Below are 27,371 nucleotides of genomic sequence, written 5' to 3'. Positions count from 1 at the left end.
TTTTGATATTTGGCTAGAATAGTATTTATTATGTATGTAATTAAAAGAAAGTAAAATTGTATGAAGGAGAAATAACATGTCCTGAAATGTATACTGTTGTGCACGTATGGTAACTTCAAAAAATTGAAGCTACAAGTGCTTCAATTGAGTTGTTTTATTTATGAATTTTCCCTCAAGTAAATGTTAAATTGCAACGTGAGACGTCTTTAGAATGTTTTCAAATTGTATTGAGCATTTTGGAAAATCAATTTGTTCTTTTTTGTAATAAGTTATTGTTAGATTATGTTGGCATTCTTGCATCAAAATAGGGAAAAAGTACACATTGGTGTTTTACTTAATTTTGCACTGCACTGGTTAAACTGTATTTCTAATTCACGTTAAATTATGAGTTTTTCATGCGTTCTATATTTCCAAATGTAATTACAGTTTTCATTACAAATCGTTCGTAAACACTTAGTTGACTAAAAAGCTCTAACCTTATTTATTTATTATTGTTGTTATTATTTGAATTCATTTATTTAAACTTTGCTTTTACTTTGAATTTCGCGTATATTTAATTTTGACTAAAGATGTCAGTTATGTGATTTCAAATAACAACATTATTCTAATTTTAGGTATCAAATGTAAAAGATGATCTTATACAAAATGACATCAGAAGTTATTTTACAAAAAAAAAAAAAAAAAAAAAAATCCTTATAATCCTGTTGCTTTACTGCATGATGTGAAATAGTTTACAAAAATATTTGTTCCAAAATATCAATGTCGTTACCAACTAATATTCCGCGAAACAATATTACTCACAGAATTCAATAATTAGTCAAGATTGTAAATAATTTAAAAACTTCATTGCATCCAATTTTTCAGGTTTTACAAAACTTAAATATCAAATAAAATCGAAAAATTTCACATTAAAGTGTGCTTAAATAATTAACAAAAGTGTAAACAATTTTAAACACCATAATGGGAAATTCAATCGAAAGAAGCTCAGAAAGTGGATGAAGAAAAAAAAAATATATTCAATAGATTTCCCAAAACACCTCCCGGCAGGTCTCCGTAGTTTTTCTTCGCTTGAGTAATTTTAACAAGTGATCTATTAATCTACAGCTGCTTAAACCTCGTTCTTTTTGTTCGTTCCATTAGAGGAAAAGGGAAGAGCGTTTCCTCACCCTTGTTGTGTCGGTGTGCTCAAGGACCTCTGCCATTGATTAACTACGTAATTGATTTTGGCGGAAGATTTCGAAGACGAGGCACGTACCGGCAAGTGGGAAATCATTAAGCAAGTTCGTTGACTGCGCGATGGATGAATGGACGTACGTGAAATGGAAAATGCACACCACACGCTGATATAAAAATACTTAGTTCATCAAAATCCTACAAGAAATGACTGAGTTTAGTAATCTTCATCGTATTCAACACCTGCAGCTTGATTGGAAGCATATGGTTGGTAAGCGGCTGCAGCGGACCTGGCACTTATTGGTTGACGATATTGTTGCCTTGATGAAGGGCCATAAGCAGCAGTAGGTCGTTGGGAAGCTACAGGCCTTCGACTTTGTTGGGGCTGCTGTGGTGGATATTGGTGTTCTTCACTGCTGCTGCTGCTGCTGCCGTACGAGGCGTGCTGTGGTGGTGCGGCCTGTGGTGTCTGAGCTTGCACCACCCTGTATCCCTGAGGAGGTGCTTGTTGGGGACGGTATCTTTGTGGTACAGCTTCAGGCTGGCTTGCAGGCACGGATCTGTATCCTTGTGGTGGAGCAGCTTCAGCTGGATAAGACTCAACAGGCCGTGATGGTCTGGATGCAGGCCTGGATTGACTGTGTTGAGGTGGTGCTGGCCTGTAGGATGGCTGTGGTTGCGGGGGTGGGGCTGGAGCAACTTGTCTGGGGGGTGGTCTGGGAGCAGGAGCTGGTTCTGGATGGTAGGATGGTTGGGGAGGTGGGGCTGGTCTCCTTGGAGAGTGTTCTTGTGGGGCAACCAGAGGATCTCCTACAACGTATCCATCGGGGTAGTAACGTTGGGAATATCGGGCTGTGTTGTTGGGTCCTTCATAATCAACGGGCTGGAAAGTAAACGATGAAGCACAAATGTAATTTCACTTTCAGTTTTTAAATTTAAAAAACATATTAATTCAGTTGCACGTAATATTTTTCAGAATCTTATTTTGAGTGACTTTATTCAAGAAAACAAAAATGAATCCTTATACATATTCTCCTAAGAAAGCAACCCACAACTTAGTTTTTTTTAAGTGAATTTAACGAAAATTATAATCGCTTTATGTAAGTATCCTATTAATAATTGTGTCAGTTTATTGCTCTCCGCTTCATTAAATATTTCAGAAATTCAATTGGAAACTAGCACTGCAAGTTGCACATTTGTGTACTGACCTTTTTGTAACAAGTTTATAAACACTCTGAAATACAAACGATGAAAATGCAAAAAATGCAAAATATTTTTCACGAACCTATTTGATATCAAAATATTACTTTGGCACACATAACGTTTGATCTTACAACTTTTAATACATTTAAATAATGCTTCTGCTGTTCATTTGAGCCCCGCCAATCTTCTTTTCAAAATCTCTGCGAATTAGATACAAAAACACAGTTCAAAGCTCTTCTCTTTATAAGTTCTTTTAACATATTTAGAAACAATCTTACAACGTCTTCTTCACTGTAGTTCTAGCGAACAGACATGCAAGATTTTTAATTCCGATTGTAAAATTAATACGGTCGTGAAGAAATAGAGTCAATAGTTCTTATTTCTTTTTATTAAACTTATATTCGCATAATAAAAACTACAGTAATTTTTTTTTTGGAAAATCTATACTCTTCAAATACGGGACTCATATTTAGGGGGCGGGGGGGGGGGGCGAGCCTTTTCCCTCTTTTCTGACAACTTAACTGATGTGCAGGGATAAATTAATGAGTTTTTATTGTACTTTAAGAGAAGTATTTTCTTGGCCATAATTATTTTTTGAAACTTACATCCCCCATGAAATTGTTGTTTTTACGACCAAAGTCCTTAAACAAGTGATTGTTCTCATGATTAAAAGTTTTCTCTTCACAAACGGTTTTTGTCTTTTTGAAAAAAAAAGTTTTTTTTATAATAAAAAAAGGTCATTTTTTCAAAAAAAAAAACTCTTTTTTTAAGGAATGGGGTTGTTTCCTTTAGTCAAACGTACTATTTTTAGTCACTGAAATTGATAAAATAAGCAAAATAAAAATAACATGGAGCGAGAAAAAACTTTCATTTTCCCAACGCTTAACTTTTAATTTTTTTTTTAAATGTCCGATTTTGAAAAAAAACGTCACAAATGATGTACTTCGGCGCATCTGTCCACCTCGTTTCCACGTTATGATAATCAAGAAGTGAATTAAATATTGCGCTCTACGCTTGCTATCAATTATATCGTTGCCAGTACATGTGAGTTAAGAAGGGAATTAAATATTGTGTGTGTACTCTGTGCTCTGTGAATAGCATCAGTGAATGGCATTTCATAATGTGATGTCCTCAGCTGAAGTGTAAACAATGAAAGCGCACTGATTATTATTATTTTTTTTTAAATATAAAACTTAGTCAAATTATTTTAAAAATGGTCAGATCCTACGTTTTCAAACATGCTCTTTTAGAAAAAAATTCTTTTAAAGTATCGGAAATGGCCCCATTGAAATATGCTTTGAAAGTGATAGAGAAAAGTACCATTTCTTTAATAAGCAATATGTTTTTTTTTTTTTAAGTATAAAAGCTGCAAAATAGACTTTCACTAAATTATTATGAAGGGGTGAGCAGAAAAGAGTCCAGTTCAAATGGATTAATTCTTGCTAACATTTCCGAAAATACATTGACCTTTTTAAAGTGACGTTAGGAGCTCTTGAAAGGGGAAATAATTTTTTAAAGAGTTTTTCCATTCTATTAAAATAATTTTGTTAGTTAGGATTCTTTTACACGTAATTTAACTAAAGGGCAGAGCATTAAAAAAAAAAAAACTTACTTTGTATAAATATTCATTGACGAAATGGAATTTCTGAGATTGAGAACAAATGTCTTGGGCGTCTGGAACACAATTCAGATGAACTTGATGGAATACTGTGTTCTCCGGGCACATCCATGAATGTTTAGCACCTCCGACGCAGTAATGGAATACCTGGCAGTTGACACTGTCGTCTGCGTAATAACCGTCATTTTTACCGCTGCAGCTGAATTGAGAGTCTTGAAGCAGGAGTGTCAGAGGATCAGGCCCTTGTTCTTCTTCTTCGTCATCTTGTGCATTCAAAGATTGTTGTGGAGCGGAGCCATACTATAATAATTTTCAATTATGTTACACTTATTTCTAACGTAGTTTGGGATGAATGTCACACAATTATAGTTAAATTATATACAGGGTGTGGCAAAACTCCTGGTAAATAGTTTAGGAGTTGATATAAGAGGTAATCTGGAGCAAAAGATAACATAGATATCCTTGTCCATCTGCAATTCTTCTCAATTTGTTGAAGGTAGATCAAAAAATGTGTCAGTCTCAAAAAATCTCTTATTTCTGTAGATACTAAAAATGCTCCAAAAATTTAGAATGGTCGAAATGCTCTTTTAGTTTAATGAAATTTCAGAATTTTTATTTACATGAGCTATGCTGTTTTCAAACCATATTTTTACAATCTGATACTAATGTAAGTAAGTATAAATATTTCCTGGAAAACTAAATGATTAAAGCTTAAAATATTGACTAGTTATTCCTCATTGTCGAGTTGGCCCAGAAAGATTCTCAAACATTGCGAATTGTAATATAAAACTTGGAAAGCAAATTTTTAGGATCAGAATAACGAACAGCAGCAAGTTGGACTCCAGCTCTTACACATCATAGGTATCTAATCTACGTACACAAGTACTTACAGACGTCGCAAAACCTAATCAACATTGGTTCAAGGGAGATAAAAATGAAAATTTTGGATGAGATTGACATTTTTCATGAATTAAATTCTTCAATCACTTCGTATGCTGAAGTAAAAATTAAAGTTGCTTTATGTTTGTCCCTCGTCTTAGATTTCTCATGCAATAAATATTACTGAATTAAGAGTGTATTGAATATTGTTTTTATCCACTTGAAAAACACACACAAACTATACACAGATAATATGTTGTAAATATATTATTACTCGTAACTTCATTGAAAGTATAATGCCTTCAGAATCAGATAATATAAAGGCTGTCTTAATAATGCGATTGTTGAAATTTAATGATACATTTAATTTGAATGTGATTTTAATAGGACATTTATTTGATACAAATCATCAAATGATTTGAAGCAAACTGACACTAAACGACATTTTCTATTTAAAAAAATAAATAAAAAAAAAAATGTTAGTAAACCATTCGTATTTTTAGAACTAAAATTGAATTTTAAAAAGATAAAAATGCATAAAATAAGTGCGTGAAACATGCTGGTGGGAACGGTAATTATCCTTTGCAAAAAGAACCGATATAATTTTGGTGTCGTTCGCGTATAAGACTAAGATGGTTTTTCCAAGCGAACTTTCAAAATTTTGTCAGTTCAAGGTCTTGAAAAAAATATATTCTGGTTCTGAGTATTTGAGACATTTATTTTGAACTCTTTCTCTAAATGAAAATACAGTATATTACTGGTGATGCAGCAGCAGTGTGTAAGTTTCAGTAACTATTTTGAATATGTCTATTCAGAAAACAAGTAAAACTTTTAATACATCTATTACTGTAATATTTAGTAATTGATCTCAGTTTCTATGCATTAAAACATCCAAATTCCCCTTTGGCACAATTCAAAAAAGAGTGGGGAAACTGATTATCAAGTGATGTTTCAAACTATAGATAATCCGAAAACCTGGTAATCTACACTCTAATAATGGGAAGCTCAATGTACACGGGAAAATCTCACCTTGTTCGCTCTATTGCTCGATGATGTTGATGAAGATCTTCTCCTAGTTGCTGAGGCGCTGTGTGTTTGTGTTCTTGGGGCTGGTGCTGCCGGCCTTGGGGCTTCATAAGCAGGCTGCTGGGGAGGCGGAGGAGGTGGGGGAGGAGCAGCAGGGGCTGTAGCCCGGGTTTGGGCTGGGGAATACTGTGGTTGCACCGGTTGGGCCTGGAATTGTCTTCGAGGGGGCTGATAAACTTCTTCTTCTGCTTCTTCCACGTAGTATGGGTTGGGTTGTCTGTGGGACGGTTGTCTGTCACTGCGCGGCCCAGGGAACGTGTACGTTGCTTGTCTCTTGACCTAGTGTGAAATACCAGTAAAAGTGTAAAAAAATCGCCTAATTTTACAAATTAAATCACGAGCCTCTAGAAAATCAGACATGAACATCTAGTTTTGCAAACAGATGATATTTAAGGAATAAATGATGCTCGCTATCACAGATCGTGGCTGATTGAATAAATACCTCTCAAATTTCTTTTTTGCTTGAACGAAACTTTTTTCTCATTTTGTAAGAAAACTGGCTTGTTAGTAGTTAAAGTTAAAACAAAAACTTGATGCATTTTTTAACGTAAGTAAGTAAAATAATTTTAGGCCAAAAGTAGAAATTATTAACTACAATCTAAATAAAGCGCAAATGCTGGAAAAATCAGAAAAATCATTGCATAGAAAGACAATCCAAAGACCGAGTCAAAAATAAAAATAAATAAAAATTGGTTATTTAAAAATTCTGGAAAACTTAGGAAAATCTAAAAAAATGATGGGTAGCATTCTATAATATCAAGAAACAAAATACAGTAAAAACCCTCTAATGCGGACACTAACGAGACAAATTTTTTCGTCCACAATGGAGGAGTGCCTTGGAATCGGGGAATTAAAAATTGTCCGCATAAGAGGGGTGTCCTCATTTGAGGGTGTCCGTTAGGAGGGGTTTTACTGTATATAACTTATGAAAGCGAGTGCAAAATGAGCAGAGAAAGAAGCTGAAACATTAACTTCATTTTACTCTTTCTTTAAACCGTCGAAAGTTTCTTAAAAATCCAGGTCAATGGAGATATGCATTTTCGTATAATTATACAAAATTTGCTCTTACTACATTTCTTAACAGAAGGAGAAACCGTTATACATTAAACATTTCAAAGTTGTGCTGAAGTTCAATTATTAATGTTCGTTTTTAAAATTCTTCCACATTTGTGTGTTTATATATATGTTTATATATGTGTGTCATATTAAACTTAGTATATAAATATGCAGTCATTACTCATGTATAGAAAATTTATCAGCTTTCTCGTAATTTTGTTTTGAAATCTTCCACTATTTTGAAAAGACAACGAATTTTACCGTGATAACCCAATATAATAATCCTCAACTCTTGCTATTTAAAAAGACATTTTGCAAAATTTCATATTACTTTTGAACGAAATATTTGATTGAATACAACATTTATGAACACAAGGTTTTCATTCAAACAAAAAAGCTTTTAATGAGCGTGAAAATCATATTTTCAAAAACATTGATTTTTATTCAAAAAAAAAAAAAAAAAAAAAAACATTCTTCATTAAGTTATACTACTTTTCAATAGAGTGAAGATTTATATCATTTTATGAAATGTTATAAAAATGTTAGTATTCAAATTCATAAACAATCGACAATAGTAGTACATTATAAAAGAATCAATGACGATGTTTTAACGTCCATGAAATTTGTTAGGCGTTAATGGACAGGATCTTCATACTTTAAACATTAAAAATTGTATGCGTAAAAAAATAGCAAGAAAGATCAAAAGTAAATTACTCACTCTTTCTTCTGCAAACACCCCTACACCTGAAATAAATAGCAAAACCATATCTGAAATATATTGCCAAAAAATTACAAATATAAGTACTTTTTTCAAACAGGATGGGGGGGGGGGGGGAGTTGGGGCACGTTGATTTGCTTTTTCAACTTTTCATTTTTCTCATGAGCAGTTTGATTTTCTAGCATAAGTTTGATTAAATATTTCTCCTCCTCTAGCATTTGTTTGAGAATATTCGATTAATTAGCCTGTATTTAGATCAATTTTTTAACAGAACTTTTTTAGTTGGACCGACATGTCCCGGGCCCATGGTACGTGGGTCAGTATTACGAAAACAACTTCTGTGGCAACTTCACTGAAAAATATTATCAAATACAGTCGGACCTCCATATATCGAATTAGCAAATTGGCGGAAAAAAATCGATATGAAAAAATTTCGATCGATAGAAATGATCTTATTTTATCATAAAAACCTCCTAAAGCATTAAAATTAAAGCTAATTTTCGTGCATGAAACCCAATTTCTAATTTAAACGAGCATCAGATTAAATGGAAGTTAATAACTATAAAATTAACAGAAGTTGCATTTTTGCGCCTTCATACATCTTCATTCTTTGGCAATTCAACTTCATTAGGGGATTTTCGTTTTGAAAATGCAATCGAGAGAAGTAAAAAATCAATCTACTTAACTTGAATGATTTTTATTGAAGCTAAAAAGACTAGGAATGATAATCAACAGACAAAGGGAATAGCTTGAAACTGATTTTACAGTGTTACTAGTTACAACTAAGATTTGAAATAAGTTTGAGGGAATGTAAGAACTACAGAACGGAACAACGACCTATCCACACACACCTGAACCCCAGATTCCTTATGAATTTCGTAGCAACCTTTAGTGAACATAATTTTCTCCGCTAACCTTCATTTTTCACGAAACAAACACACACACACGCAGTTTAAAGTAGAAAAAAAAAACCTATGAATGTCTCGAAATTTTTTTTTCGATATATAGAGATTTTTTTGGTATATAGAAACAATTTTTCGATGTAATGAACATAGAAATGTGCTGGGATTTCGATACATAGAAAATTTCTATATGTGGAAGTTCGATATATGGAGGTTCGACTAAATAATATTTTTTGTGTGTTGAGAATGAAAAAAACATCAAGTTTAAGGAGATCGATGTAACACATTAAATAAAACCAAATATCAAATTTATCTTCTACTTCTGCGCCGTTTGTGCCAGAAGCATCTGCATTTTCGCAAGAATCAACACCATTTCGGTCTTTATCAACTTTACTGTGGCTATTACTAGATTTTTTTTTTCTAATTCTTCTAAAAGTTTTCGTTTGATGGCAGGGGCGGCAAATAGGAGGGGCAAGAGGGGGCGGTCGCACCCCCAAATTTTTTTGAGCAGAATGATAAAAAATGGGTAAATTCAATTTTTGTTAATCGCAAATCATTCTTCATTTTTAAAAAATCGCTCTCATTCTCAGTAAATAGTTGATGAAACTCGACACATTACCAGGCACAAACAAGTGTTCTCCGTTGAATGCATGAAACACTTTCTGGCTTTTTCAGCACAGAAAAAAATGACGTAGAACCATGGTGAGCTTTAACTTAAGAAGTAATTTTCCTATATATAAGGCTAAATTCCTCATTGTGTGTGCCCAGTGTAACGATAAGACACGGATCTATAAATTTCGGGCCCCCTGCAACAAAATCTGTAGGGCCTCTTCCCAATGGCCAGCAGTGTATATTTGCAAGCCTTAGTGCTTTTTTTTTTTTCAACTTCTTGGGTCGTTTGGCCCCTTAAGGACATGCCCCCCCCCCCTCCCCACTGCGGGATCTATGGGAACGCAGATCTGGACTTGGATCTGGAACGATGGTAGATACAGTATGAGAGGCCGTGCAAGCAAGTGGTTTGCATGATTTTCAAAAGAAAATTCCTTGAGACATAACATTGATTTTACGCTCATATTTTAAGGGTATGTTTATTTATTGAGTGTATATTGCTTTTTTCAAGTACAGAAACATTCCAGCTACTCAATACATAGCATTCATTCACAGAAACTTCTTAAAAATACACGCTATTTTTGAAAACATAAACATCACACATCAACAAATTCCTTCTTTAACTATGACTCGGATTGACACAAGATGGTCTTCAATAGTTAAAACAATAAAGCATTTCTCGATAATTTCAAAGCAGTGATTTGACGTCTGGCAGAATTATTGCAAAACGATTCTTTCAATAGTGAGAAAGCTGGTGCCCTCTAACATGAATGACTTCGTTTAAATTTTATTTAATTTGTGTATATCGTGGAAAGTTTTTGAACAATGCTTTGCTCTATCAAAACATCTTCAATCCGTTACCGTTATTTTTTGACTATTCAAGTTTCAATTCAGTCTACAATTGAAACTGTTAATGATTTTAACTTGTATGTTTATTTCAACCAAGCGTGTAACTTTTCAAAAAAAAAAATCTTATTCTGCTCCAATTTAAAAAAAAAATCAATTTAGGATATGTAACAAATATCTCCATGATGATGAAAAGTTAAATATTGATTTAATATTTTGTATAAACCAATAGATTCATTTTTAATGAAAATAACTCAAGATTTGATGAATATTTTTCTGTATTGTTTGCTCTATATTATCTGGATTGGATGTTGAAAACAAAAAATAAAATATTTCAATGAGTCACGAAGCATTGTTTTGTAGACAGAGGCTAGATTATTCAATGATGAAAACTGAAGACCCTCGCAATTTTTAAAGTTGCCTGGGTAATTTTGAAGAGCAAGATCTGAAAAGTATATTTTAATGCATAGCTTTGTTACCTCAATTAATTTTTTAACTAATCCAACCAGCTCAGCTAGTTGAGCAAGATCATTTTTATGTCTCAGGAGGTTAGAGACCTTTTGTCGGAGCACCATGGATCAAAAATTTTTTATCTTTAGCTTTACCGGAAAAAGAGCGCTACCCTGAGCATTGATGGATTAGTGCATGATTTCCCGTTCTTCTGAATTCCGAAAAACATTCATTAAAAATTCACTAAAAGGTAAAAACTGTAGTATCAAGTTGTTTCATATAAAATGAATTAAGATTTTATCATAAATTTCAATACATTTTATAAGTTATCATGTTTTTAAACATTATTGATTGTTAATATTAGACTAGTTTCATGACCACCTCTTGTTAGTCAGTGTGCGTTTTGTACCATACTGAGGTAACTCATTATTTAAGAAGCTCGACCCCCCAAATGTAATGCTGAAATGCCGCCCCTGTTTGATGGTCTTCTAAAAGTGAACCAAAGTACACCGGGTTCTTGGTTTGAAAAAATACCATCCCAATGCTTTTATTTATCACAGAAAATAAAGTAACTACAAGTAATTGTGAACTAAAAGAACGTACTTCAGGAGAGAATTTCAATTTATTGCTCAATCTTGATAAACACCGTTAAAAAAAGTAAAATTGCAGATTTCTGAATATTTCTCAGCACTGCTGAAATAATTCTTTCTAAAATAATTTTTTTTCAACATAACTGTTGATTATGTTGAAAAAAAATTATATATGCCATGCGATTTCATCATAGGATTCGTAGGACTGTATGTTCTATATGTTAGTCATAAACTAAAAAAAAAAAATATTGATAGTATGAAAATTCTCGAGATTGCAGGCCAACGTGCGTTGCGCGGTGGTCCAGTGAGCAACAGCTTCCTCTAAATAATTTACGCATTTCTCTCGGAATGCTCTTGTTTCTTTGTATTTTAGTCTTACTTTGGAGTATGATGTACTTTAAGGTATTCCAACTCCAATATCAATAGTACTGAGTTAATTTTTTTTTTTAGGTTTTGCAATTTTGACGCTGCCTTCGAAAATGATTAAAATTTGCATTGTAAAAATTTAGTCATAGAAGAAAAAACAAGCTGTGTGATGAAAGTGGAAAATAATATAGATGAAGAACAAACGTTTTTTTTTTTTTTTTTTGAGTTTCAACAGAACAAAAATAAAAGGAAAAACAAAAACAAAATCATATGTGCTTAGTTTAAAGTATAAAATATATTTTTAATTATCAAAGACATTTTCAGATTATTTAATATTTTAGTAGAGCAAAAATATGCAGTTTCTATCATTAGGAAATCGATATTAGAAAGATAAAAGATAAATTTAAAGCGACTTAGGTTAAACCTAGTGAAAAGTATGATGATGCATGAATGATAGGACCTACATGAGATCATTTCAATTGGAATCACTACAGAATAGAAACACAACGGAGAATAAAAGAACAGAAAAAGTACAGTTATAACATTTCGAGATTATGATTATTGTTTTCGGTTTATTTTCAAAGCATCAGTATAAATTGAAATGGACAAGAATGTTTAACTTTTCTTTTATTTTTAATGTGAGCCTACAGTGTACGAAAAACACCATCAAAACTTCCTTCTAATATATGACTAAATTGAATGATGTAGGTTATTAGAGCTGTGAATTAAAAATTCAGGGGAAAGGTTGAGTTATCTTCAATGAAATCGCTGTAAAGCAGTTTTACTTAGGAAGAAATCTCAGAAAAAAACCTATGGGCTTAAAAGTAAAAGAACAAATGTTATCACCTTTTGTTTTCTCAAATAAAGCATAAAAGCTTAAGGAATTCCACTTACCTAATAACAGAATGCTTAGAACGAGGAGTCTCATTTTTACTTTCACAATGTTACCTGAAGTGGAAAAACATTCTAATTAACGTATAATTCTTTAAAAAAAATACAGCAACATAGACACAACACTTGAACATAACGTAGAATTTCAATTTTTTTTTCTTTTTTGCTTTGCAATCTGTACGCATTAAGCTAAACACAAACTGAGCTTTATTAGCATTTAGTTGTAAAGCTAAAAACTTGATCAACTTTTAATCATTTTTTCTTTAATTGTGAAGTCTTTTTAGGAGATCGCCGATGTCTAAGTCAACAACTTAGGCATTGGCGATCTGTTGAAAATAGGAACAAGTGAAATCTACAAATTTTATTATAATATATATATATATATATATATATATATATATATATATATAAATTAGTTAATTAATTTGTATATGGGAGAATTTCAATGTGTAACAATTTATTATTAATATTAAAATGACAATTGTAATGAAAGAAAATTTTTACTCCCTTTAAATACCTCCGTAGCTCCCCTGGCAAGCTCAAATCCCTAAACTCATCAAATTAATTTATGTAACGTGTTTTTGCATTTTTTATTAACATATACTGCCATAAGTAATGCAATTGAAACAGTAAAATTATTTTCTAACATTATATCGTTACTTTTAAATTTTTGGGCTGGCTGTCCGAAATATTTCCTTAGATTGTCTCGTTCACATGTATCTTTTCAAACAGAAATTTTTTTTGAATAAATTTTGTTTAGTTATAATATCAAGAAATTCATATTTCATGTAGAAAGTACATGAAAACTATTCAATATAGCTCTACAAAGATGCTTACATTATGTACAGGGAAAAAGAACATCAGTTCTACGTTTATTCTATTTTTTTTCTCGGAGTTCTACTGAGGGAAATCTTTTTAATTATTTAGCATTCATATTAATTTGTATTAAAAATGTCCATACAAATTTAACAGAAGAGGGTTGTTACAGAAATTGTTTTAGAGTACTGGCATTTTTGTTTTCGATTTCCAATCCATCTAGTTCAAAATCTTCATTTTTGTCTCTTAAAGCCAAAAAGCACAAAGTATCGTTTGCCATTTTATGTTTTGTAATTTGGCATTAAAACATTTAAACTGAAATTAAACAATTGCAACTTCAACATGACGCATAAGTTCAGTTTTAGGTTACTTGAAAAACTAATTTAATTTCCGTTTAAAAGTAAACTAGCTTTTAAATGAATTTTATAGGCGAAGATAAAAAAAAAATAACGATGATTATTTGACAAATAATAAAGGAAATGAGACAGATAAAACCACATACGTTAGTTTACAAACTGATGAAACACTTTATGTCAATGCTCAGCAAAAGCTGAATTAAAAAAAGAGACACTTCATCAAAATTTTGAAATTAAGAAGCGTAAAAGTGGATAAAAATTGAATCAGCTGAGTTCTAGAATTTCTCCAAGATAGTTGTGTGTTAATATTAACAAAAATATGTCAATGAATTTCAGTTGTATTCTACATGGTTTTAAACATATATACATGAGTTTTTTCAAGGAAGTAAAATACTCCCTGAACTATATATTTTAATTCAAAAACTGATGAAACATTCTGTCTCAACAATCAGGAAACTTTTGAGTTATAAGGAGAAAGTTCATCTATGTTTAGCAAGCAATTAAGAAACGCAATAGTAAATCAAAGTTCAAAGAACAATCAGCTGAATTTTTGGGTTTCGCTCTATTTTGTGTTAGTATTTATAAATATGTGTCAGTATGTTTCAATTATATTCTTAATAACAAAGAAAAAACTGCGCATGTATTTTCTCAAGGAAGCAAAATCTAATAATACGAAAGATATTAATGACATAAAATGAATTCACAATGCGAAAATTGTGTTTAAAAATTCGAAATAATATATTTGATTCCCTTCAGTTCACGTGAACAGGAAATACGTTGTTGGATTAAATGATTTCTCATTGAAAAGGGAGGGATTTAAAATTGAAATTGATTTTTAATAAAGATAGGAAATTTAAATAGGGATATGAAATTGAAATTGAGTGTGAAGAGCAATTGAAGAACATGAAAAAAAATGTTTTTCATCCATTAGTCATTAAAATTTTAAAACAGCATTGAATCTAAATGAAATTATTAAAAAGAACTGAATTACAAGAATGAAGAGAAACGACCTTAGCAAAAGAGATGACGTTTAAAATTTATCTATAGTCTATAAAATATTAATTAATTTCTTTTCTGTCAAAAACTTTTGTTTTTAAGAATTTTTGCTTCATATAGGGGCTTTCCACTTTCAAGGGGAAAAAGAAAATACTTTGTTCCTCTAAGTATGCAAAAACAGAATGAGGAAAAGTCGTGCATTTTGTTCTCAACTATCAACTGGTAATAAATAAAACTTTCACTAATCATTCCTTTTTTCCTCGGGTCAATGATTACAGGAGAGTTGGGGAGAATGTGATGGGCGAGAGAAATGGGACAGCGCTGCATTTATTTAGAAGTAAAATGGGAAAATTATTTCTAACTTGTATAATAGATGTAGCAGCAAATGTCTAAAGGTCATCTAGTGAACAAGCTGGAAATAATTTTTCGCATTTTCTTTCGGCATAAGTGCAGCGCTGCCCTATTCCTCTTGACTCTCCTCTGCGTTACTTTTTTATGTTAATGAATTCAAATGCTCTTAACTGAGAAGTTTTCCAATGTGTCAGTAATTAGCAAGCGAAGAGGTGATTCTTTCCTCTGAAGGCACAAAGAATGTTGAGAATCTTCGTAAACCCCAACCATTATAGATTTTATGTTTGATTTTCACAATTTTTTGTCTTTAGGTTCGAAATACTGGCTTAGGAAATCAATCACATCAAACGGAACTCGAAATTCCTCATATCTAAAACTGCATTGTTTGACTATTCCACATCAAGGTGGAAAATTATTTTTGAAATGATTCTTTATCCTTACCATTCTAAATTTTTTAACTTCGATTAATTAAAAAAAACCGCTATTTTATCAGGGCTGTTTGAGTATTTTACGCAGCAAATGTTTTAGCCGTTTGAAGATTTAGTATGGAAAAATGCAGCTTTACTATAATTGGGGAAAACCTAACCTAGCAGCATCTTAATGCTGTGATTAGGATCTGAATAGTCTTCATAATGCTACCAGGTTAGGTTTGCTCCAACTATAGAATATAATTTTTCTTTAATTTTTTTTTTTTACTTCGCCAACGTCAACTTTTCTGAACTCGATAATTTTTTGATATCACCCGAGTTAGCTCATTTGCTTGCTCCCATTTCCTCAGTGTTTTGTATGGTAAATGATTTATCAGCGATAAAATTAACCCTAACTTGATTCACAATTTCGAAAAAAATATTTTTACAAAATTCTTCTTTTTTTTTTTTTGGTTTCAAAGAACATTTCTACATAACTTGATTTGTTTTCTAAAGATGTAGTAACGAAAAGAAAGGGATAGTCAAAAGAAGGGCAATCAGGCTGATTTCTGCCGATGCCCTGTGTAAAGGAAAATGCAATAAATCTTTTAAAGATTTATTGAGTCGCTACAGTACTAAGAGAAAAAAACTTTTGCAAACTATTCTGTGTATTTAAGATCAATAGGAATTGTATTTTTTTCATGCTATTTTCGATTTAAATTCATGAAGTTTTAGAAAACAAAAGTGCTAATTTGATTTTCATAAAGCTGTGATTATTTACTTTGTGTGTTTTTTTTTTTTTAATTTTTAAAAGGTACTTTCAATCAATTTACAAAACTGCTCTTTTCCAGTATAAACATCAAAGATCCGATTTTGGTTCGAAGAAAATGTTAATGCATGAAATTCTGATTGCGCAATACTATTTGTTTACTTTTTCATAATGATTAATCCAAAATTCATTTTGGATTAATGTTGAAACTTATGGTTGAAAAAGCGGATCTTATTATTTAAAATAGAAAGGACGATCAATAACTTACAAGCAGTTTCTGCAAAAGTATTTTATGGCTTCCCATCAAAAGATTTCGGATTTGAATCTTGAAACAAGTAATGTTAACTTATAGTGATGCTAAGAAATTTTCAACCTTTTTGTAACCATATTGAAAAAAAAAAATAGCTTCAAGTTAAAATAAATCACATGTGCTTCCCGTCATCAGATTTGCTTGCTAATCACAAGACATCGTTAAGTGTTTTTATTTTTCTGGAAACAATTTTGTCTACTATAGCATTTTCAACTGTTTTCCCCCCTTTTTTAACTTTTGAAGCTTATTAAATTAGAGTATTTTTCATTTGAAATAAAATTTTAATTTCTTTTGCAAGGATTTAAAAAGTTATTTAAAAAAAGTTTATTTTCCCCATCACATAAGAAGTTAAGAAACATAGAAAATGTATTAATCCTCAAAATGCAGTTATTTTAAGTTATTGTGTTGGACTTACTCAGGATTTTTGAAATTGCTTTTCTTAAAAAAGTTGAAACAAATGTTTCCCTTATTTCAAACTCCATGTATATTGGTAAGGAATGCTATTTTTATACGTGTAATGCATTTTATACGTGTTTGCATTGTAATGCAAATCATCAATAGAACAACTTCCCAGTTGAAATTAAGCAAATAATGTTTTACATTATAAAAAATTCTTAACGATTTGAATAGCTAAAAAATAAGGAAATAAAAATAATCTGTGTACAATTGAGAAAGAAAACCAAGTTGAATAACAAATCAAGCAAACAGGAACATCGCATCTTTCCTGGTAAGTTATGTTTTGCGCGGAACAGAACTGTTTTTCTACAGAGATTTCATCTGAGGTAGTGAGAAGCAAAGGGATGCAAGTGATAAAATTAAGAATTTGGAGATAACCAGTACAAATGGTAGGCGACCCTCTGGTCTGTTGTAGTGAAAGATGTTGTACTAATAGCCCTAGTAGGTGTGGCTCTACAGCAGGATTAAAAAAAAAAAACTTTCAATGAAAGCCTACCGAAGATTGCAACTAAAAACGCTTTTTACTCAAAACTTGAAACTGTCCACTTACATAATTTTGCTTCTCACTGCCTCATTTCATTTCATTTCGATCACCGTTTCTGTTTTTACGCTAATTCGAATTTTTATGCAGTAGAACCTCGATTATTTGAAATTCTGTTAACCGTAACCTCTTTTAAACAGCGACTGTTTCTTTGAATGTTATTTATTTATTTGTTGTTATTATTATTATTAACAATTGATAAACTATCTTACTTCATGGTCACCGGAGGCAGTCTCATTCATTTCTATTTTAACCCCGAATTATCTGTGCGTTTCTGTTACTTCTGGTTTTTTTTTCTCAACAAATTTTTAGAACAGTGTAGGTTTTTGAAATGTTATTGAGTTAGAAAGTGATCGATCTTATTGTTTTATTCAATAATTATTTTTTAATATGTATTTATGTTTAAAATTAAAGAACAAAACATAAAGTTAACTGCACTGTTAAAACGTATTAAAGATTAAACCTTTACATTCAGTCAGAAAATGAAATTAACATTTTCTAACTTGGGGGAAATTTTTTGAACAAATTTTCTGCTTGTAATTATAGTATCATAATTATAATTAGGCTTGCCAGATTTCTGAGATGTTCAACCGGGACATCAGAAGTGCCTCTCCCCCCTCAGTGTCGTAGGTGTTCAGAAGGGTGCTCTTTCTTGGTTAGTTTTTAGATTATTATTTTAGTGAGTAGTCTCTTCTCAATGCTATGAAAAAACGGTTACTAACTATGAACCGAAACCGGAGGTGAACCAAAACCCATGAAACAAGCAAATAAATTTAAGCATTTTTTTTTCTTACTTAAGTAAGTAGAAACTATATGAATGAGGAAAAAGAAATTAAAATATATTTTCATGTCTTTTCAATTGGCCAGAACTTTTTTCGTTTTTAATCTTGTTGTAAAAATTTTCACAATCTAATATTTTATTAATTTTTATGTTAATGTTACAAATGACAAATTAACTATCCTAAAAATAATAATTCAATTTCTTATTTTTAGACTTTGTTGGTCATATTTTATCAAACTTATCATTTTCCGGGACATGAAGTAAACCGACCGGGACACCGGAATTTTGTCTGAAATCCGGGACTGTCCCGGTCAAACCGGGACGTCTAGAAAGTCTAATTATAATCATCACATTTAGTAGTTATTTTGTTAAAGTGTACCTGTTTCAATCAACACTTTAAGTTTCTACGGTCTCCGGACATACATTTCAAGTTCTCTTTTATCCGGCTCCGGAATTTAATTTACGGAAGGTGTTCCGGTCCCGATTATTTCAGTTAATCGTGGCTGAACCATACAACGAAATTGACGTATATCGATAATCCAGAATTTAAGTGTCTACGGTCTCCGGACACCATTTTCCAGTTCTCTTTTATCCAAAATTTAATTTACCAATGGTGTTCCGGTCCCGGTTATTTCGGTTAATCGCGGCTTTACTGTACAATCAAACGTATACCAATCTCAAATAAAACTTTTTCAGATATCTCGATGTTTCTCCTATGTCCCTCATTTTTTTTGTAAGCCTAATTTTTGTTTTATTTCGGTTCACATTAGACTTTTTTTTTCGAACGTGAGTGGAGAATGGATTCTAATAACTGTCAAATACTTAACTGCACTGGAATGTTTCTACCTAATTCAGTTTAACACTGATAGAGATGTACATGCTCCCGCAACTTCTAACAACAATTAAGTACAACACATGAAGCAAGGTATCTCAGAATTTTTTTATAGTGTATGAAAATGAATAATTTGAAAAATACTGCGAAGAAAAAGAAAAAAATGATCTCAGAACGTCCCACAACATGGCGACCTATTCGTAAAATGATGTCTCTCACGCTGCTATTAGGAACTGCAAGAGTCATGCAGGTCTTAAGAAATGCATTCTAGGTGGAAACGAAACAATGCCGAGCAATGTACTTGTCCCTTTACTGGATTAAGGATGGAGGCAAAACTTTGAGTCATTTAAGACTTAAGAGATAAAAAGGAATAGTGATAGTTGCTGGAGGTTATTTGCAAAATTATGTTAATGTTAAAGATCAGAGAGAAAGAGAGAGAGAGTGGTAGCGAAGTTTAAACGATAAACAATTAGATTGATAATAAAGAAGTAATTGCTAAACAACGCTGACTTGGCACAATTTAACCATCAAAAGCTTAAGATATGTTACAGATTATCGCGCGCTTAAAGAGTTCGACTAGGTCTTTAGAAGAAGTTCAAATATATTTAGATTTGACAGTAATGTATTTATTTATTCTTTTATAAATCCTTCTTTTATAACATGGTATAGACAGATCGTAGGTTGTTCATGTGTGTCGATTATTTTTAAGATTTTCTTCGGATTACACTTCTTGGCTAGTCCAACCAGGAAACCGCGAATTAGAGTAATAATGATACAATTCTGATAAATATCTATCGAAAGAGCAAAATAAAACGTGTTTCGTCATTTTTTTTTTGAAAATTGCTAGTTTAGACTTGAAAAAAATCAACAAAAATAACGGTTTTAATTGAAAAATTTTACAACTGATGTCAATATAAAATGCAAAGAGTATTTAAATAAACGTAGCAAAAATGAAAAAAAAAAAAAAAAAAAAAACCGGGAAAAAATAATAAAATGAATCTAAACAAATATGGTTCAAGTCAAAAAAATTTTTGCGGCATTTTGGCAGTTTGACCGCTATTTAGTACATAGATGGTTTTCCCCCAGTAAGAACTCAATTTTTTCCAAAATAACTTGTTAATCAAAACAAAAACGATTTTACGGTTCAAGTCAAATAGTATGAACTACATTTTGTGGATTTAGGAAGTGTCATGACATGGCACAAGTATCTATAAATCATCATCTGTCTGTCTCTCTATCACTCTTTTCTTTTCTCTCTATATGTATGAGCGTGTATGTATTGTCAACGTATAGAACGCTAGTTTCATACATTGCCAGCAGCATACATACAGGGTACCCATTGTGAAAGTGACACTGTTTCTGAATTGTATCAATAATCTAAATTACATTTTGACGCATGAGGTCTCTTTTATGATTATAAATAGATATATTCAGAGTTTGACAAATCTCGGGTGTCAAGTCGCCCTGACGACGAAAAAAATGTTTCAGCGAATAATTTCGGAACAAAAGTCATGTTTCCCTGAAAATTCCTTTAAAATCTGAGAAATATTTTGCCTGGAGCCTAAGATTTTTTTTCTGACTCCTAAGCTTTTACAACTTTTGCCGACCTCTGGATATACGTAATACATATAAATAAATAGATAAATATAAAATGCTCATGCTACCTCACGGCATTTCGTTAATCCACTTGAATTTGCTGAACAAATGGAAACACATTTCATACTTTTTCTGATCAAAGCAATTTGAAAAATACCTAACAAAAGCTTAGTTTTAAAATTGAACAATGGGAAAAAAAAACACAGCTTTCAGATTTAAGAGAAACAGTTGCCAATAAATAACAAACAAACGCAATGGCATGAACGAATAATTCGTCGTTTGAATAACAACGGAAAATTCGGAAAAAAGTGAGTGTGATACATTTTTTTATTCAATTTCATTGCGGAGTGATACGGGAAAGTAATTATCCAGTTTGCAAATGTATGCTCAAAGCATGAAAATAATTACATTTTTAAGCCGAAATCAGTAAATCGTTTCATTACCATTTAAATGTCATGAGCATCATTTAAATATATTCTTATCACAACTCAAAAGATTAGCTCAAAAAACCCCATTGAATGCGCAGATCGACACCTTACTCATTTGAAGGAGAAAGAAAGCAGAAAAAAAATGTCACAACATTGAAAACACAAGTCGTCCCCCTCAATACTCTGCGAACCTTCACGACATAGCCTTTTCGTGAGCCTTTTTCCTACGGCACTGCGTAAAAAAGCTTTTGTTACAATTATCCTGACGTTGCGGAAAAAACAACTTCTTAATGGGAGAAGCAGCATAAAGCGTAAAATAAATTTTAATTAGAGAAGATCGTTTTTGACCTTCATTACTACATCTAAGTAATTTATATAACACCATAAGTTTTTTATTTGTCTGAAATGAATCTATTACACACTTTAATATTATTTTATAAGTGCCAAGGCTTTGCAAATTCATTTTTTGCATTCATTTTTCACTCTGTGTTCTCTTATTTATTTTTATTTGCACAATTTATGCTTTACTTTTATCATTCTTTAAATTTTACTGTACTACTAGGTGTGATAAAACTTACAGAACTAGGGATAACCGAAATGTATTTAACTAAAGAGAAACGATTTTGTATTAATAATCGATGATATAAGAATTAATGATAATGTACGAAGTTTTGCGAAATTTCTACCATTATATTTAAAGTTTCAGAAAGCATTTCGCTGCGTCATTTTCCTTTTAAACTATTCATGAAATTAATAAATTATTAAAACCAATTAATTATATTCATCTAATTAAATTAATTTTAAAGTAAATCATCTCATCATTTCGCATTCTCGATGTTATTTTTTTTTCTGAAGGAAAGGAAAACTTGCCGATCAGTTGGAAACTTTTAAAAATAAGTTTGGTTTCTGCTTAAATTTTTGAACTAACTTAAAATTTTAAATAGTGTTAATAATGATATTAATATTCATTCTTCCAAAATGCGATCCTTGCAATATTAAACAGATTCTTTACATGGACAAAGGAATCATTGTAACTGGTACAAATTCCAGATTGAAACATATATTGAGAAAACTTTCACAAACAATTGTGATATTACACAATGATTTTAAAGAAATTTTAAAAAATAAAACATTTCTTTTTTCTTTCGTTTTAAAATAAGATTTAGTTTTACAGTGAAACCTCCCTTAACGGACACTCCCGAATAACGGACACCTCTAATTAACGGACATTTTTGCAAGTCCCAGTCCCTCAATATAGGCCATTCCATGTAATTCACTCTGAATAACGGACACTCCGAATAACGGACAGTTATTTCACAAAAAATTTCCCTTGCGATCGTAGCACTTCCGTTTTTTTTTTCTTTTCACAGAATATCTTAGTAACTGCTTGCCTTACAAAGCTTTTCATCCTCCACAACTGATATCCCCCCCCCCCCGTAATTTCCTTATCACTGTTTCTTGGAATTAAAAGAGTGGTAATGGGCAGACGCCGCGATTGGGGCTTAAAAGTTGGGGGCAGAAAAAAAAAAAAGAACTAAAAGGCATGGTATTTTTTGCGGGCAGCAAAAAATGAAAAAGAAAATAAAAGTCATAATTTTGTAACGTCTAGTTTTGAGAGTATTGAATCAGATAAGTGAAAACTGATGTCAGTCTAACAATTAACATACGTTTTTCTATTCAAAAGTTAAGATAAAAAAGAGGAAACTGGGCGCTTTTTCTAACTGGGGCTCTCGGGAGATGCAATTGAGCAGATCGGCGCCGGTCGTAGTCGGCTTTATGGCGTCGTGGTTTCGTTGGGTTGTTTAAGTTTTAGACATGAAAAAGATTTGCCCATATTCAAGGTCATATTGCTAACTGTCAATCATGCAATAGTGATACTTGAGCTAAAATAAATAAATTAACCATAAAAAGTGTGTGTGGGGGGGAGGGGGGTTGGTAATGCAAAAAAGAGATGTCAAACTGTTTTAATTGATTACTTCAATTGATTAAATGCTTTTTAAGACAAGTGTGTGCTGTCAGTATACCTTTATTAAGGAAAAACAGATTAATTACACGTGACGTAAAATGTAGTAAACCTTTCGCAATTGTTTCGATTGTGTTCTACAAAGTGAACAACAGCCCATTTTGAAAAAGGTAAATTAAGTAGTTCCTCCTAATAGCGGACACCTCCCAATAACGGACAAAACTTCTAGTCCCTTGACTGTCCGCTATTCGGAGGTTTCACTGTATAATATTTATAAAATAAAATGCTGCAGTTATTCGCATTACAACTATGTACATAAAACATTCACCATGTGACTAGAGAGTCCCGTTGAATGAAGCTTCAAAATAATATTTCTCATTACTGCTTCAAAACGTAACCATCGAAATAAATGATGGCTGGAAAAATGAGTTAGAAGAGGGAGGCTAACAGATCAAAGCATAAAATCCAAATCTTGATAAGCAAACACAACTTTTTATGATGAAATAAATGGCAATAAAATTCATCGCGGAAGCTTATTCTTACTATGATTAACTAAACAAAGTTGCTAAGTTATCTGTAATTTTAAACTTCAGCATTAAAAGTTTTATTCTCGTAGAATATTCTCTAAATAATTTCATTTAGAGTTTCAAATTAATAATTGCTCAAATAGAATATTGGTAATTTAACAAAGCAAACAGTTAAATAAGAATTATGATTTTTTGGAATAAGTGGAGCAGTATTGCTATAAAGTTTCATAATTTCCGTTGAAGAAAAACAGCTAAGGAAATTTGAAATCCTCTTACCAACTAACTCGAACTTGAAAGGGTATTTATGTACAACACAGTAGAAGTATTGGGCTGGAATTACATTGAAATAAAATTCAATAAAATACTGAAACGAAACTGAAATTTAATTTTATACATTTCCATTCCTCCTATAAGGTCTAAGAAAAATAATTATAATAAGTAAATATTTTTAGTTATTCGTATAAAACAAAATTCATGCTTTTGATAGAATTAAAAATTTTAGCACATTTATCTTATTAATAAATTGTAAAGTTTATGTCAAAAGTATTCTCTTCAAATCCTACGGGATTTGAGATGTTTTAACAGTTCGTTTTCAATGTCACATCTCTCTAATATGTGATAAATCTAAAATTAGGATTTTTAAATGTATATATATATATATATATATATATATATATATATATATATATATATATATATATATATATATATATATATATATATATATATATATGTACACACACATACGCTCTTTTACACAATCTGGTAAATTTAAAGCTATTGTTAAAGTGAGTGAAAGTAAAATTTGAACATTTCGTAATAACCATAAAAATCAACACTATTTAATCCATCGGTTACAAAACAATAAGATGCATTGATCCTTTCAGAGTAATCCATCATAAATCAAGACAAGATCTAAAACACTTTTCCTAGTAAAATACTTACTCTCTCCACGAAATGAACTCCTGAATCCAAATGCAGTTCGAAGCAGATACGGTAGATGCTTTTATACGACCTACGTCACTGATCTGCGACTGTAACCTACTTACCGGCTTTGAAAAACGAAATGTGTTAACTAAAAACTAAGCACTACAACTTTACTCTAAAGCGGTTTCGCCTTCCGCTCTGTCTGTCGTCTGAAGTCTTTGATTTCTACCCGAGTTATGCAAAGGGGGGACTCCACCTTTTTAGAATCTGCCTCATGGTGGTTGATTGGTCAAGATGGCCTCTGTTTGAATTTATTTTTTGTCCCAATTTATGGCAGCTTTTGTTTTATGGCAGTGTAAAAAAGTTTTAGTTTCTTTCTTTATAGAATTACTTCCTCGATCTTTGATTCAAAGATTGCGAAGGACACTACTTTCAAATGGCAGCTAGTAGTTCTTGTATTTCATAAGGTGATGCATCGATTATTTGAATTTTGACTGGGTTAAATTTCCACCTTCTTTTTTTATTGTTACGTAAAGAAATATTGAAACTTAATATAAAAATGTCATTCTTTGTCCTCCAACCGTGAAAACAAAAGAATTCGAATCTAGTAGATTATTTAGGTCTAATTTTGTCCTCGAACTGCGGAGACAAAAGAATTTGAATCTAAATAGATTATTTATATTTATTTCATATATGATCGTAACCCCCACAAAAAAGGAAGAAAAGAAATACGAGAAAACCGTAATAATTGCTACTCATTTTTTATTTGTGCAAGTACCACATTCTACCCGAAAAAAAGGAAGCATTTAAAAGAAACTACACACTTCATCGAAACCCATTGTATCTTTTCTGCTTCTTTCTAACTCCTATTTCAGCGGAACTAAGGATGTCTATGATTTTATAGATTTTGAAATAGTCCACCTCAAGAAGAGGACTACCCTATTCAGTCCGAACTACTCTTGTCCAGTTCCAGGCAGTCTAGGACAGTGGTGTCCGACCTTTTTTTGACCGAAGGTCGCAAATCATATTAAAATGGTTGTCACGAGCCAAAATACGTACGAAATTTTAAAATTCTTCTAGATAGAATGAAAAAACATGGAAAAAAAAAGAAAATTATAAACGAAGAATTGTTATCATTACTAGATGCTTATTGTATTGAAGTTTATATCTGCTTTTCAGAAACCAATATTTGAAGATTTGTCTCCAAATATGTAGTACAGTGACAAATCGTGATTTTCGTTTCTAAAGTTGAACAAACCAACGGGTCACACACAGATCAGCTTCGCGGATCGAATATGGCCCACGGGCCGTAGGTTGGACACTGGTCTAGGATATCGCATCGCGGCAGCGAAAGTGACTCAACTCAAAGTTTGGGAAAAGGTTTAAAAATTGATTTAAAATAAAAATCAAGTGACAAATCTTTTTAAACAAATGAAGTTTAATTTCATATTTTGGAAATTCTTCATATTTGTACATGCGTAAATGTCGTGCTTTCGTTCCTAAATGAATGCTATTTTGTTCTTTATACTTATTTCTATTTTACTTTTATGGGTAAGGAAGAAGGTTGATTTTTATTCACGTCTAAGCGGTGTGTTTTGAGTAGTTTCATTTTTAAACAAAAGACGAATGAAAGTAGCGATTGTTTCTCATAATTACTACTAACCCCAGGCAATGTCAGGTATTTTTGCTTGTAAGAATGTAATTTTAAAGAAAAAGTTAGGAAATACATTTTATAATTTTCATAAAAAAATTTTTAAAGTGTTTTTATTGATGAAGGATAAAGCAAAAACAAATATAACGTTAAAAAAATAAAAACAGCGTAAAGTATTTGTATTTCACCATTTTTCATCAAAAAAGAACTTAAAAAGTGCTTTAGTATAAAAAGAAGATCTTTTTAAATACCTACATTCTCTGAAATTGTTGAAATAGGAAATGATACCAACAGACATGAAATAAAGCATTGCAATTCGGCGATTAATGACTCTCAATATATGACGTCAATCTAAGGCGTTTTCACTTCTTTACTTATGCAACAACAAAAAGTATGCTTTTAAAGAGAAAAGAAAAAATAAGGTTTTTTGGAAATTTTCCAACTTTTTTTTTCGAGTCGGATAAACCTTTTTAAAAAGTTACTACGGAACATAAAGACAGAGAGACATAGAGACACATGCATTCCTCTGTCTCATAACTTATTTTTTTGTTTATATTTATTTATTTTAAGTATATATTAAACTTTTATTTTTAACAGCTTTTTACTCTTAGCGGTAGTTTTACTAGATATAAAGTCATGTGTACGTCAAACATAATAAGTTCAGCTTAAGGAACAAAGTAAACTCGATCTTTATTAATACATCCACACCTGTTTTTGTGCGATTTTCTTTTTCTTTTTTTTTTTTTTTTTTTTTTTGTGCGGCGTATGAAAATTTCAGTCAGATTGGACTCTACTGACGAAATGATTTATAAAACTAGTGCGAGGTAAGTATCTTCAAGGACGACCAGGGCATCCCAATAGGAAGTCACTGTGACCTTCCAAAAATATCCTTATTCGGATAATTTTGTCCAACTATTCGGCAGAATTATCATCACTTGGTTTATTTTGATTTCGTTCAAATATAACTTTTTGGGTTATTTTCTACATGAGACTTTTTTTATGCGGTACCTATCCACCACATAAAAAAAAAATATTTTTAAACTGTGTTGTAAAAACAACTTTTTATAGCTACTCGTGAAGTTTCGAACAATTTTTTCATGCGATTTTTCTCATGTAGTCCCTATCCACTGCATAAAAACAGGTTTGGGTGCATTAGCTAATAAGAGCTGAGTATATCTACAATTTAAAAAAAAAATCTTTCAATTTTCGGAAGCATATAATTGGAACACATTAGTTTAACTTTTTAACAATTTGCTTTTCAGTACTCTTTAACCTAA

At 31.6% G+C, this 27,371-nt stretch overlaps 1 protein-coding gene across 1 annotated transcript; it reads right to left on the bottom strand.

The window, feature by feature from the left end:
• Nucleotides 1–24,554, bottom strand: LOC129217154 (uncharacterized). Its single transcript, XM_054851414.1, has 6 exons — nt 24,462–24,554; nt 12,391–12,444; nt 7,734–7,759; nt 5,903–6,238; nt 3,989–4,294; nt 1–2,056 (listed from the first exon to the last, which is right to left on the bottom strand). The coding sequence occupies exons 2-6, from the start codon at nt 12,422–12,424 to the stop codon at nt 1,391–1,393; spliced, it is 1,368 nt and encodes a 455-aa protein (XP_054707389.1). The 5' UTR covers nt 12,425–12,444; nt 24,462–24,554; the 3' UTR covers nt 1–1,390.
• Nucleotides 24,555–27,371: the final 2,817 nt, after the last annotated feature.

The sequence above is a fragment of the Uloborus diversus genome, chromosome 2 (genome assembly GCF_026930045.1).
Source record: "Uloborus diversus isolate 005 chromosome 2, Udiv.v.3.1, whole genome shotgun sequence".
Classification (NCBI taxonomy): Eukaryota; Metazoa; Arthropoda; class Arachnida; order Araneae; family Uloboridae; genus Uloborus; species Uloborus diversus.
The sequence above is the reverse complement of the archived record's forward strand: the minus strand, read 5'-3'. Positions and strand labels throughout refer to the sequence as shown.

Coding starts and splice junctions, on each gene's coding strand:
- LOC129217154 (XM_054851414.1), bottom strand. CDS start 12,424: ATGAGACTCCTCGTTCTAAGCATTCTGTTATTAG. Junction 7,760..12,390: donor TCTAAGCATTCTGTTATTAG/GTAAGTGGAATT, acceptor TATTTATTTCAG/GTGTAGGGGTGTTTGCAGAA. Junction 6,239..7,733: donor GGGTGTTTGCAGAAGAAAGA/GTGAGTAATTTA, acceptor ATTTCACACTAG/GTCAAGAGACAAGCAACGTA.